General features: G+C 39.4%; 2 protein-coding genes across 3 annotated transcripts in view; one reads left to right on the forward strand and one right to left on the reverse strand.

Moving 5' to 3' along the window:
- LOC121898750 (diacylglycerol kinase delta-like) overlaps positions 1-3,070 on the reverse strand; it is a 49,213-nt gene extending 46,143 nt beyond the window's left edge. For both annotated transcript variants that reach the window (XM_042414152.1, XM_042414151.1), the window contains exon 1: positions 2,907-3,070. In XM_042414152.1, the coding sequence (XP_042270086.1) occupies positions 2,907-3,044 (138 nt within the window). In that variant the 5' untranslated portion in view covers positions 3,045-3,070. The remainder of the gene's footprint in view (positions 1-2,906) is intronic.
- On the forward strand, positions 1,582-13,643 carry LOC121898760 (inner ear-specific collagen). The gene is made up of 5 exons (XM_042414168.1): positions 1,582-1,596; positions 10,648-10,972; positions 11,795-11,875; positions 12,020-12,100; positions 12,195-13,643. Exons 2-5 carry the CDS (start codon positions 10,651-10,653, stop codon positions 13,142-13,144), a joined length of 1,434 nt encoding a protein of 477 aa, XP_042270102.1. The 5' UTR covers positions 1,582-1,596; positions 10,648-10,650; the 3' UTR covers positions 13,145-13,643.
- Positions 13,644-14,756: the final 1,113 nt, after the last annotated feature.

The raw sequence follows: 14,756 nt of genomic DNA on the forward strand, positions 1-14,756 counted from the left end.
GTGCTGTATCTTATGCATTAATAATAATAATAATAATAATTTATTCATCTGTAACTGTCCTAAATTAAAGCAATATTGGATGAATAAAAACTGAAGAATTTCACAGCAGCTTTTCTCAAAAATTGCGATAAATTTGATCTTTTTGCAGTAAAATTGAGGGAAAAACTGCAATCAAAGTAAAATAATGTGATTTATTGAAACTGCTGCCAGTGAAGAGTCATATTAATAATATATATTAACATATTAATAACTTCCTGCATATTTCAGCTCTAATGTTTCATGTATTTTCTGAACATGAGAACCATCAGGACTCAAAGTTCTATAACACAGAAAATACTGTGTTGAGTTCCATTTATAACCTTTATTAAATAAACTTTCAGCTCAACATCAGCAGCAAATAAAATCATCAATAATTTTATTATGTCCGTCTTTGTTTGTGTTCTTCTGACTGAGTTCAGATTAAATGAAGAACAAAGTTCAGCTGATGTATGAAACGATTCCTTCTGAATTCCTGCTGAACGTTTATTTCAAGCAGAAAAGTTGTTGTAATTCAGCAAAACTGCAAAATACTGCAGAGATTTATTAAATTTGTGTTAATTATTGGGATCATAAAAGCTTGTTTTCCAGCAGAGACTGACTGGACTCGTCTCACATGTTACTGATCGTTTTAACACTGAAAACATGTTTCTAGTTGATCAGTTTTAATTATTTAAGAGAACAAAATATATACATATATAAATATGAAACACCAAAGAATAAACACGTTATTGAAAGACTTTTTAAACTTTGTATTAATTGTCGCAGGTTTGTTATTTATGAGCGGTTGAATTGTTCTCAAACTGTTTGATTTTGATATTTTTTGTTGTCGCTCTTCAGCCAATGAGAACGCAGCGCTGCAACGAGAGCTTTGTTCCAACTGGAGAGAAATCCATTAATCCATCAGAGAAAGAAAAGTCAGAATACTGTCATCACATGTTTCACTCTTGTTAAGTTTTCTTGTATGTTTTGCCTTTGAGGTCTTTGTATTGTGAAACGTGTTGGAACAACTGTGCAGCTGCTGTTTGCATCCAGCTGATTAGTTCTTGATGAAAGTCCGTCAGAGCAAACTGCAGCTCTTTACTAGTCTGTTCACCTGTTGAATCAGCTGCTGTGTCGGGTTGGAATGAAACGCTGCGTGTTCGTCACCCTACAAACACCAGTTTGCAGCAGGCGTCCATGTTTTCCAGAGCAGATGCACTGGGACACATTTAGACTGGAAGTCAGGAATATCGACTTCTGACTCACGATGGATTGCACAGGTCCTGAATCACCAAAACAATATTGATCCAGGTTCTTGTCATTAGTGAAAGCAGCTAATGCATGAAACAAACATTTATAACAAGGAAATTAATTATTCTAAGAAAAATACACCTCATGAGACATTAAATCTGTCAGGACTGCACACAAACTGTCATTTGGAAACAGGGACAAAGACTTTTCTGCCTGTGTTCGACATCAAACCGCTAAAAAAAAAACTTTACAGAAGTGTGTGATAAAGTTTTAAACCGCATTCACTGTTCAGTTTGCAAGTGAAGACGCTTCACCGCAGTGATACAGGTATTTCCGAGCTTTTTACAGGCACTTTAAGGCAACATAGCCAATACAACTGATAACCTTAAGTGAAGTTTAACAAACCGCTTTAAATGCAGTTTCATGTGTTATATGTTAAAATTACATTCGTAAACCGTGCTGAGTGTTTGATGAAGGTAGCGACTCACTAATTAGCGACATTTCTGTTAAACTGAACGTTGAAATGAACATAATCTAACATGATAAACCTTCAGCCGGAGGACCGTTATGTCTCGTAAAGCGGGACGTCTCGCTAACACCGAACAACACAAACCACCCCCCCCCCCCACCCCCCCTCCCCGACCCGAGGTCACCCCGGACTGCAGCCCACCTCGGCCGGGTGGGCGGCAGTAGGAAACGTCGGGGCTTTCCACCGGGCCTACGACCCTCCGGCTAGCATCGTTAGCCAGGTTAGCCTAGCATTAAACTACCGGCGCTGCAAAGAAACAACATTTCCCCTGAATGTGTGTTATATTTACATTTATTACCGCCATTTGCGGTTAATTTTCTACCGACTTAAAGCCTGAATTTACTTTGGACACTACTTTGCTCGTGGTTTTAATTTTCTTAGCTGGCAGCTACACATCACGGCTGGATAAATGCAAATTACATAAAAACTACACTTCAAAGTCACGGTCTTTAAATATGCTTTAACCAGAAATTTCACCAGAATCAAGTGTTTATTAATTATAATCCAGGTAATTTAATTGATCGGGACTGTTAGTGTAGCAGCTGTGGCCCTCACCGCAAAATGTGCAGCTCGCAGGTACAGATCTGATTTTTATTTCAGTTGCTCTTTAAGAAATGTGCGCAAAGTCAAAACAAGTGATTGGTTCTTTTCACGGTTCAATAGCATCCTGTCTTCTATTCGGCATAATCAAAATCCACCAAGCAGCACAGATTTTAATTAAACTGCCCTTTCTTTAAAAGCTTCACAGTGCTGCCGACCGCAGTGAGAAGCGGAGGAAGAGGATGTGGTAAAAAGTGTCAAACCGGTTTTAAAAGGTCAAGTATTATAAACACACATTATATTCGGGTTGTTTGTATTATGCCGAATATAAAACGGGCTCCTGTGGATTCGGACAATGTCTAAGCTGATATTGTATTTTGTATGTTGTTTGTCCTTTGAGGAGGGGAATATAAAACTGAGATTTTTTCATGGAGTTTGGCGCATCGTTCTCGCCCTGGAGGAGGACGGTGTGTCTCGGGGCTCTGTGTGGCCCTCCCCCGCTGAATGAAAACAGCCGCTGAGCAGAGCTCATGTGCGGGAATAAAAGCGGGATTTAACCGCTCTGTACCTTGCTGCGGATCTGGCCGGACGTGGACACTTTCCGAATGAGTTTCTGCGGAGTTCCGGGCTCCTGTTCCGGCTCGCTGTCCGACGACTCGTCCGGGCACCGGGCCGCGGCGGACTCCGGTCCCCCTGCCTCCGCCATCCTGCCATCAGAGCCCGGGGGAGGACCAGGGGAGGGAGCGCCCCCCAGCGGCGGGGACCGGACAGCGCACAGGAGGGGATGAGAGGGGTGCTTACTGACCTCTGGTGGTCAAAATGGGTTATTACAACAAAACACATGGTCACTTAATTAACTTTTATATGAAATAAAGCGAAAAAAATATAAAATGAAATAAAGTAAAATTAGATTGAATTAAGTAAAATAAAATAAAGTAAAGTGAAATAGAATGTCTTTTAATTTCAGCTGAAATTGAATGAACTCATTTATGTGTAAGTCAGAAAAGCTGCTCACACTAATTTGATTTGATATCCTTTAAGAACAGTGATCATACAGCATTTTATGTATCCAGAGAGCAAATATGAATATTGTGTGTTAGTCCGTGCAGTCTTGAATGGAGGAGCGATCATCATTTTTTTCTTTTTCATTTTTTTATTTCTAGTTTATTTCATTTTAATTATTTTAGAAACGAAAATTGTTTTTTTTTTTATGGCTTCTCAGACAGTTTGAAGAAGTAAAACGTCCACAGATTTTAGAGAAACATCTGAAAAATAAACTGAATTGTGTTATTTCCTCCTCCAGTAATCATCTCAGGACGGCCTCCAACTATAAACCAACAAGAAACAAAGTTCAGAGAGATTTATTGATGTTATATTGTTCTCAAAAACCTGAGAAATACAGTTAGTCCCTGATGATCACTGTGTCTGTGACCGTGTGTAGAAAGACTTTGCTTTAGCTTCTTATTTAAAAAAACAAAACTAATCTTTTGTTCTTAACAAAGGCAGAACCACAGATTTAGATTTCCAGGATGTTTGTTAAAAGCAAATAAAACAGAGCTGTGACAGGAAGCAGGATGACGCTCGAGGTCAGTCAGAGAGCATGTGTGTGTGTGTGTGTGTGTGTTCAGAAACAGGGTCAGCACAGGGGTGTAGACTGGGATCACTGGGATCCAGTTTCACCTCCAGTTCATGTTTTTGTAGGAAACCAGCAGGAAGTATCACAGAGACATTTGTACTTTTATACTTGTGAGGACCCTCACTGATATAACACATCCCCGAGCCCCCGAGCCCAACATGAACCTAATTCTAACCTTTCATTCATTCATTCATTCATTCATTCATTCATTGAACCTGATGGTCCAATGACAGCAGATTTTTCTCTTTTGCATGGAAGCTTTGTAGATACACGACATAAAATATACAAAACTGCAACAGATTAAAACATTTTTTAATTCACATCTGTTTTTAATTTTTCCATTATTGTTTTAATTTTTAATTTTAATTATAATTTTTTTTGTAAACTTTGAAATTTCCCCAAGTGTGTGACTTCTGCCACATAAACATAAACTTGCCTTTTCTTGCCTAAAAGAATAATTAAAAGATCAATAAATAAATCTGCTGACAACAATACGCGATAACGGCATTCCATTAAAACATCTACAGGCCTTTTAATGAGTCTTTTTCATCTGGAAATCATGTTTAACTGGGTGAGTAAAGATAGTTTTGTGCAGGTTGTGATGATTTTGGTGAGTTTTTGTACCATTCGTCATAAAGTTCAGTTATATTCTAATCAATAGTTTCTTCTCCAGGATCCTGCTTATGTGTTGCACATGTAAACTGGAATATGATCAAAACCAGAATAAGACTCAAAGCCGGGACACTAATGTGCATTAACGTGCATGTAAACACTCTGTGATTGATAACTGATGAACAAATCAAATGTTATTTCAGTTTATTACAAATATGTGAAACTTCTGTCTTATTCCAGGTGTTATTCACCTGTAACATCTGTTCATATCAGTGAAGAGTCTTTTAACACTGGTTTTATTGTGTTTTTAACATTTGACACTTGGAAAACACAACGCAGTCTAAATGAGACGACGAAACAAATATAACATTATTAATTAATAAATATAATAACAATATATTTAATACAATTCAAATACACAATACACAGAGATAAAGAGAAAACCACAATAAATAAAAAGCTAATAAAGATACTAAATAATATAGAAGATAATATTATATAATATATATTATATAATATATTTATATTTCATATCGAACAAGTTTATTGTCCCGCAGAGACTTCAGTCATATCAGTCTGTGATCTGTTTCTGTCTTTAACTTCAGTAACACCGACTGTCTGTCACACACACACACACACACACACACACACATACACACACACACACACACACACACACACACACAAACACACACACACACACACACATACACACACACACACACACACACACACACACACATATTGTGTGTCTCTCTTCAGGTCAGTGTTTATCCATCTTCAAAGTTTTCCCTCCGGCTGAACATAAACCTCCTTTTCCGTCAAACACTGAGGTATCGTGTGTGTGTGTGCGTGTGTGTGTGTGTATGTGTGTGTGTGTGTGTGTGTGTGTGTGTGTGTGTGTGTATGTGTGTGTGTGTGTGTGTGTGTTCAGCTTCAGCCTCCATCAGACAGTCATCACACAGCTCTGCAAACACGTGACGACACGTTTAACACAAAGAGCGGCAGCGGGGGTCCGATGGGAGCTGAACACGGCTCTCAGGATGCAGGTGTATCACCTGGCCTACATGATCACACCAGCCCACAGCTGACCTACATGAACCCCCCATCCTAATTCCCAGGACTCTGCAGTAATAATGTCACACCTTTAGACTGTTCTGTTGAGGATCCGGTGACGGCCTTCAGTCAGCCCGGCTGGATGGTGCGTTCAGAAAAGGATTACAGTTACACCTCTGCATTATCAGGACGGCCTCTGAAGTCCTAATCAGGTCAGCTGACGCATGAAAGAAGCTCTGCAGTGGGAACCAAACTGCTGCTTCACCAGCAAAGTCAATGTTCACATGAACAACAATCAGAGTTTATAGAGCAGCTGAACTAATATAACACACAGTGTGATCATTATGAACAGAACAAGACTCGATGATGGACTTCAGGGTGTCCAGACAGAGACGAGAAGAGTCCAGTATTGTCTTCATGTGGACATCTGGACGTCCATCCTGGTTCCATCAGTCCACTGCCTGACTGAACAAAGAGATGTGATTGGATGCTTTACTTTAAAGCATTCATTAATCATTTAAATACTCCATTACAAGTAAAAGAACATGAATATTATCAGCAAAATGCACTTCACGTATCAAAAGTAAAAATACTCATTATGCAGAGTATTATTGTAGTATATTATACTGTATATACTGTTTGTTTTTATCACTAACAAATACATGTAAAAGCATTTTAATGTTGCATTTCATCAATGTGAAGCCAATTTTAGATTAATAGTACTGCATTATATATTAATAATAATAATAATAATACACTTTATTGATACCATTCAAACAAAATACATAATACATTTAAACAAACAAAACTGTTAAAATATTAAAATATATTATTTTATGTCAAAGTAAAAGTAACTACTCAGATCTCTACTCAAATTTATTTATAAATCACATTTAAGAAACAACAACAGAAGCAACTGGTCAGCAGACCTGAGTGACCTTGATGGTTGTAAAAGGTCAGAGAAACAGGTTGGAGCCCGTTTAATGATCTGCAGGAAAACAATAACATTTTCAAATCAATCCTAAAACGTACAGGGCGTCAGTGGAGGGAGGCCAGTGCAGGGAAATAAAAAGACGAGCTGCAGCATTCTGGACCAGCTGTAAGCGTGAGAGGGAGGCCTGGCTCACACCAACGTAAAGGCTGTTACAGTAATCAAGTCAGGACAAGATAAAAGCATGTATAACCCCTCTCACAATCATTAAAAGATAAAACCCTCAGCTGGAAAAAGCTCGATTGGACCATTACATATGGTTCCAGGGAACACATGTCCATCAGGGGGGGCATCACAGGCACCACTGGGTCCAAGAATCAGGACTTCAGTTTTACTCTCATTAAAGCTTAAAACAATTAAGTCCATTCAAGCTTCAATGTCCTCGAGACAGTCCAGCAAGGGTTTTAACCAGTTTGTATCTTTCCAATTCAAAGGCAGATAGATTGGTGTGTCGTCTGCATAGCGGTGGAATGAGAGGCCATATTTTCTAAAAAAAAAAAAGGACCCTGAGGGGAGCAAGAAGAGGAAAAAAGAATTTACTGACTAAAGCTGTCAAATAAATGTAGTGGAGTAGAAAGTACAATATTTCCCTCTGAAATGTAGAAAGTAGCATCACATGGAAATACTCAAGTAAAGTACAGTAGTAAAGTGCTTTTGACGTCTTACAAAAAGCAGTGTGTAGTCGGGGTCACATTTCACATGTCTATGAGTTGTTAACAGCTCCACCAAATAGTGATTTTTCCCTCTAAACTTCTCACATGCTTTCATTTCAATAAATGTTCAAATGATCCAATATTTCAGCAAAAATCAAAGATTAGAGAAAAAGTCCAAAAACTGAAAACAGATTTGTGTATCAGAACTTTGTTTTTTCTTCTTTCCTCTCCCATTAATCATCTCACCACCCCTCAGATTTATCTGCTGACCCTTTGGAGGGGCCCGACCCCTAGGTTGGGAACCACTGGACTAAACTAGCTAACTGTATATAAAGTAGTGTAAACTAGCTCCACCTCCAGCAGCTACAACAGTAACATGCTGCTCTAACACTGATGCTTCACTATTAATAATCTAATGATGTCATATATAATAATATATCAGTCAGAGGGACCAAACCACTACTTTTACTGCAATACTTTAACTACATCAAGCTCATAATACTTATGTACTTTTACTGCAATACTTTAACTACATCAAGCTCATAATACTTATGTACTTTTACTGCAATACTTTAACTACATCAAGCTCATAATACTTATGTACTTTTACTGCAATACTTTAACTACATCAAGCTCATAATACTTATGTACTTTTACTGCAATACTTTAACTACATCAAGCTCATAATACTTATGTACTTTTACTGCAATACTTTAACTACATCAAGCTCATAATACTTATGTACTTTTACTGCAATACTTTCACATTTCAGATGTCTGTGAGTTGTTAACGTTTCCTCTCACATGGTTTCAGTATCTGTTGGAGGCCAAAAGAGGTAAAACTCTCCAATATTTCACAAAAATGCAAAGATTAAAGAAAAGTTCTGAAAGCCAGTTTATCATCTCCTTCAGATTATTCTGGTTCACCTCCAGCAGCCACAACAATAACATGCTGCTTATGTACTTTCTTAAATCTGTTGAATATATCAGTCGCAGCCTAATTTTTTCCTGCAAAACAAATACTTTTACTTTAGTACTTTCAGTAAATTTAGCTGCTAATTCTTTTATTCTGATTTTTCATGCAGGACTTTAACTTGTAATGGAGTATTTTTCCGTCGCTGTATTGGACATGTACTTTTACTGCAATACTTTAACTACATCAAGCTCATAATACTTATGTACTTTTACTGCAGGAGGATTTTTCATGCAGGACTTTTACTTGTAATGGAGTATTTTTTACATTGCTTTATTGGTACTTTTACTGCAGTAAAGGATCTGACTACTTCTTCCACCACAGAACATATCAAGATGTAAAAATGTACTTTCCTCTCTTGTTGTCAGCTCAGAACACGCGTGTTGATGCGTGTTGATGCGTGTTGATGCGTGTTGATGCGTGTTTATAACCTGCACTAGAAACTTGTGATCTGCTGTCGACCTCTTTACTGTTTTCTGTTCTGTTGATTCTTTTGTGTTTGAGGAGCGAAACGTCTCCGACAGAAACTGTTGTGTAAAAGGTTCTTTTACTTTTGTCACATAAGCAGTGACGCCTGATGATGATGATGATGATGATGATGATGATGATGATGAGGGTCAGTCAGTGTTTTGTGTGTCACACACAGCAGCACCTTTAAAGTTTTATTTAACATGTTTTGTGTTACAGATTTACTGTAAGAAATGTGACGATTACAACAGAATACACAGATGTGTTAAACATGTGTGTGTGTGTGTGTGTGTGTGTGTTCGTGTGTGTGTGTGTGTGTTCGTGTGTACATTGTGATGTGACACCTGTGTGTATTATTGTAATGAGGTCACATTATACATTAGAGAGAAAACACAGAAACACAAAAACACAGGCCTAGATCTTACTCAACAAAGACACACACACACACACACACACACACACACACACACACACACACACACACACACACACACACACACCTGTGTCTGTGGGCGGAGTCCAGGTGTTTTATTAGCAGCTGTTGGTCTGTCGGATCAGATCAGTTGCAGGTTCGAGAACTCTTCAGACTGAACGACGACTCGGTGAGTGAAACACTGACAGACTTTCATCTTTTAAATCGACTGAAGCAAACGAACATTTTAACAATCTTAAAAGGAATTAATTTAATTATATATTTACAAATATGAAACATGATTTGTAAAATGATACATAAAGACAGACTGAAAATGTGAGCAAAAAGAAACATGTTAAATATTTGTAAATTATACATTAAAAGTGTAAAATTAACTAAAAAAGCAGGTACAGTAAAGTATAAAATAGATTAGAGATTGAAATTTAAAGATATATAAATATGGTTTTACACAATTTACACATTTGTTATTCAAAATGTGACTCATACACAAATGAATAATAATGATAATAACACTCTTATTAAATGAGAGGAAGGAGAGATTATAAATCTATAAAATAGCAAATCATAATCCTGATATATTTATAACATACAGGTACAATAAATAAAATTGTTCTGGCTCTGATTTATTTAATATTACTACTGTTTTAATGTATTTTTTAAAATAATTGATTCATCACTGTAATTTATCCTTTCTTGGTAAAGTTTCATTAGTTGTAATTAACCTTTAATAAGTGAACACTGGCCCTTTAAGAACACCTGTAGACTCACTGTGAGGTTTTCATTAAAATTATATGATTCATTTGTCTTTAAAACAAATGTTTTTTCTTTAAATCTGGAGGACTTGTTGGAAATTTTGAATTTTAAATAGAATTTGAATTTTTGGGAAATGTGTCTAAAATGATGTATAAGATATATAATAAATAACAGGAACATAAGAATACAGAGACATTTAAAGTAACCGCAAAGTATTGAATTAAATCAATAATTATGTATTTGTGATATGAATTATAGAATTGTTTTTTCTCCCAGAGAGAGATGTGACTATGTATTTATGTATATGTGTGAATTGATTCATTTCATCTTTATATAAGCGTTTTGTTTTTTCTTTCTTTGTTACTTATAAAAAGCAAAATCAATCAAAAATATTTGTCATCTTTTATGCATCTTTACAGATGTTTTATGATATTAAGTGCACAGTTACAGAGTTAGTTAGACTTAAAATTAAAAAAAAGAGATTTTTTTTCTGCATTTTCAAAGCAACAAAAGTTTTATGAGTTGCACATAACCTTCAGCATCATCATCATCATCATCATCATCGTCATCGTCTTCATACAAATCAACTGACATCAAAGGAAAGAAATCAATCTAAACTTATTGGACAACGATCTGCAGGAATGTGAAGTGTGTGATTATTTTAGCTAATGAACAGCAGACTGGTCCTTTAAAACGTTTTGTATTTCAGTTTTAAAGTTCTCTCTCTCTCTTCAGACCATGATGACCTTTCTTCACTTCCTGTTGATGGCGGTTTCCCTCTCCATCGCCACGGCGATGCCGGAGCCCTTCTCCCCGGACGGTTGGGAACCCCCCGTCGATCCTCCTCCAACCCTTCCCTACCCCCCCATGGATGGCAGTTTCTTCCCAGACGGAGACAACATGACGGAGCCGCCGGCCGGAGCGATGGAGGCGTATTGCCAGATGCTGCTGCAGGCCCCGGTGCCGGTCCCCCCAGACCAGATCCCCTGGTTCTGTCTCTGCACACACTGCAAGAGCACCGAGGGGCCCAAAGGAGACCGCGGGGACCGGGGACTGCCAGGTACAGTAACCTCAGTCTGCAGCTGCAGCAGCGTTACTGTGTGTCGTTAACTTTAATTCATAGTGAAAGTTCAGTTCAGATCTTAATCGTCCCACAAGAGGAAATTCTATTTGCAGCATAAAAACACAAAAACAAGAAACATAAACACAATAAAAACACACCAACTATACATAATTCAGATAATAAGGATTTGGTATATTGTCATAAGGTTTGTTATAAGCAAAGAAATCATAAATGAGGTGAAACTAAACTGTATTTTCAAAATTTCTCTCACAATTAATTTTATGAGACTCTCAGTGACTGAAATGTCCGGGTTCAAGGAGGCACCACTGATCCAGGATGGCGACACCTACTATCTCCGTCATGGTTTAGCATTTTGTTGACAGTATTATCTATTAAATGATAATACTGTACAGATAATTCAGCAATTACTGATACAGCCCCACAGTCTGCTGACTTGATTGGTGCATTCAAGAAACACCTGAAACTCTTCCATGACACCTCAACACTTGAGCCCCTTTAACCTTATTAGGTTGTTGTTGTTGATTGCTGCACTTCTTTCTTGTTGCTTATGGTGATTCCTATGTACTTGTCTACTTCCTGTTATTCCTTAGTTTTATATATTAAATATAACAGATACATTTATAAAAACTTTCTCATCGCACTTGTACCTTGTCAGGTACTTAAGAGTTTGTAGCATGGCTCTTTTCGGACTCTTGATTGTCTCGCCTCACTTGTAAGTCACTTTGGATTAAAGCATCTGCCAAATGAGAAAATATAAATCATCCTATGTAACTATCTGTGTCACTTCCTCCTTGTCAGGTAGTCCAGGTAGTCCTGGAAGAAGAGGGCTGACGGGATTCAGAGGTCCTCCAGGTTTTGTGGGCAGACCCGGAGTCAAAGGTAACAAGCTTCAGCTCTCAAAACACAGACCTGATTCCTCATTTTACTACTGCTGCTCCCGTCTCTAATGCCACCACTGCTGCTGGTATCCCTGCTGTTACTGATGGTGTCGTCTCTGTCTGTGTCGCTGTGTTCGACCTTCAGGACAGAAAGGAGACGAAGGTGAGAAAGGATGTCGGGGACTTCAGGGGTTTGTAGGACCCAAAGGAGACAGAGGCTTCAAAGGTGAGGAACAAAACAGAGTCATCAGGTGCTTTCATGTCATTGGTCCATCAGGTGTTCAGTTCCAGTTCCTGACCTGGTCTTTGTTGTCCCGCAGGTGATAAAGGTGAGCAAGGTTTGGAGGGTCGCCCAGGGGATCAGGGTCCTAAAGGAGACGATGGTGTCTGTCCATATGCCTGTGAGTCTAGCCAGGGTCCCCCAGGAACACGTGGTCTGCCTGGCCCTGCAGGACCCAGAGGTCTGCCTGGTACCCAAGGACCATTAGGGCCCAAAGGCCTTAAGGGTGACATGGGTGATATGGGTCAGCCTGGTGCCCCTGGATCTAAGGGTGTGAAAGGAGAATCGGGGCCCCAGGGGAAGTGTAATTGTACAGACGGAGTAGATGGGAGTCCAGGGCAGAGGGGGGGCAAGGGAGACAAGGGGGACCAGGGACAGACAGGGCCTGCAGGGCAGAAAGGGATACAGGGGGACAAAGGAGACATGGGGCAAATGGGGATGATGGGTCCTCCTGGTCCCTGCATGCCCAGCATCCAGTCAGCCTTCTCTGCAGTACTGACATCCAGTTTCCCGCCGCCCAACGCTCCAGTGGTCTTCTCCCATCTTCTCTACAACATCCAGGGCAGCTACGACCCCTCCACCGGCCTCTACACCGCCCCCATCAATGGCACCTACGTCTTCAGCTACCACCTCACCGTCCATGAGCGGGTCCTCAAAGTTGGACTCTTTCATAATTTCATGCCAGTTGTCAAAACGACAGACCCTAAAGTGTTAGGGACCACCTCGCATTCAGTCATCCTCCACCTGGCCCGGGGGGACAGGGTGTGGATTCAGGTGAAGGATTCGATCACTAATGGCATGTACGCCGGCAGCGAGGGCAGCAGTACCTTCTCTGGCTACTTGCTCCACCCAGATACATGTGATATGGCCTTACTCAGAGCCCCCATACTCCCAATGACCCCACCTCCTGGTGGATACAGCTGGGGCAATCTGCCCGGGTCCAGCACCCCCACAACCCCAACTTCACCTGCCGGTAATGGATCCAATTAGCTTCAACGATGAATAAACCACTTCTGGTAACCTGTAGAAGGTGTCAGTGTGAAATAAATTATTTTAGACCACCGTAACATGCTACTCTTAAAAATATGCACCAGTCATCGCACAGACACACTCTGAGGATTAGATTAGTCCAAACCACCAAAGTTACAGCTGTTGATAAGACAACAAGAGAGACAGTCACCAGTAAACTATTTACTCTAGCCAAACGTTGTGTACTGACCTTGAACACAAAAATTACCCCAAACCAATAAAAGTTTCTGTTCCCTTTCACATAGAAGCAATAAAATGAGGAGAACATATGTTCACCTGGGTGTGAATGGGTCAAATAAAGAGACTGCTCCTGAGAAAAATTACACAATAATTGCCAGTGGCCCAAAACTACATACTATATTTACGTTTCAGTGACCAATGCTATCTAGTAGCCGTAGTAATATAGAGCAACAAAATGCACGTACAGAGGAGGAAGGTGGATGGAGGCTTTAACCAAACAGGAGACGCTGTTCTCCTGATCATCCCCTAACCTTTACCCCGTAGTTATTATTATAGCCGTGACGACGAAGGTGACCTAACTTAAAGAAGAAGTCATTTGAACCCACCACATGTTCCTCTAACCTTAACAAATCATTTTAACCCAAAATCATCATCTTTCCCTAAACCTAATCAGACCTGAACCACAGCGCCGTCACATCATAAAACATCATTATTGTTTAACAGTGATGTGTTCAAAGGTTTTATAAAACACAGACAGATGATGTCGTCCTTCTGATTCCTGCTGATAGAGGCGCCAGATTAGAAAACGCTGCTATGTGTCGTTCTGGAGTCACATGATCAAACCACAGATCTGGAGGTTTATTTGGGGAACTGGTTTCAGGTTGAGCACAATACATTTTCCTTTACTGGATTTATGTGTGAAAGTGGTATTTATTTCTCCATCACTACACTGCTGTTTAAAGCCAAATGCACGTTAAACTCCTCAGTTGCCAAAGTCTCTTTTAACCAGTTTGTTAGTTTCAGCTGAAATGTTTTCTGTCGAGCCGGTAACAAAAGTTTAATCCTATTTTATTTCAGATCTGTAGATTTGTTGTTTTGCTTCAGTGTTGTAGCTTCATTTGTTTTTGCTGTTTGTCCTTTCATGTTCATTTTCTTGGCGTCTTTGTATTTACATTTTAAACACAGTTAAGTCACCACAGTGAGCTCCTATCTGGAGTCCTGATTAGTTTATTTGTAACAAAGAAGCAGATCAGGAGGACGTCTCTCACTCCTGAACTGATTGTCTCGCTAGTTTTCACTGCGATGCTTCTTGTTTTTGTGTTTGTCAGCAGGTGTGAATCTTTTGTATCCGTCTCATCTCTCTCTTTGTATGACTCTGGTGTGATTTCTAAAGTTTGTTGGAGTCTTTGTCATCTGATGATCCCCTGACACTGATCCTACAGCGTCAGTGTTAAGTGATATACGAGCTCGCTTTAGATCCACATTGTTACAGCTGGGCAGGGTTTCCCAAAAGTATGTCTGCTCTGTTCTCCAACAATGGAACAAAGACGACTCGAGTCTCTGGGTGTTTCAGGAGGTTCTGGTTCAGATCAACAGTTTTCCAGCTGCTGAT

The sequence above is a fragment of the Thunnus maccoyii genome, chromosome 6, assembly GCF_910596095.1.
Source record: "Thunnus maccoyii chromosome 6, fThuMac1.1, whole genome shotgun sequence".
NCBI classification, from domain to species: Eukaryota; Metazoa; Chordata; class Actinopteri; order Scombriformes; family Scombridae; genus Thunnus; species Thunnus maccoyii.

Bases quoted from the DNA above. Each gene is read 5' to 3' on its own strand.
- LOC121898760 (XM_042414168.1), top strand. From the start codon at position 10,651: ATGATGACCTTTCTTCACTTCCTGTTGATGGCGGTTTCCCTCTCCATC. The intron at 10,973-11,794 runs GTACAGTAACCT...CCTCCTTGTCAG, and splicing joins CGGGGACCGGGGACTGCCAG to GTAGTCCAGGTAGTCCTGGA. The intron at 12,101-12,194 runs GTGAGGAACAAA...GTTGTCCCGCAG, and splicing joins AGGAGACAGAGGCTTCAAAG to GTGATAAAGGTGAGCAAGGT.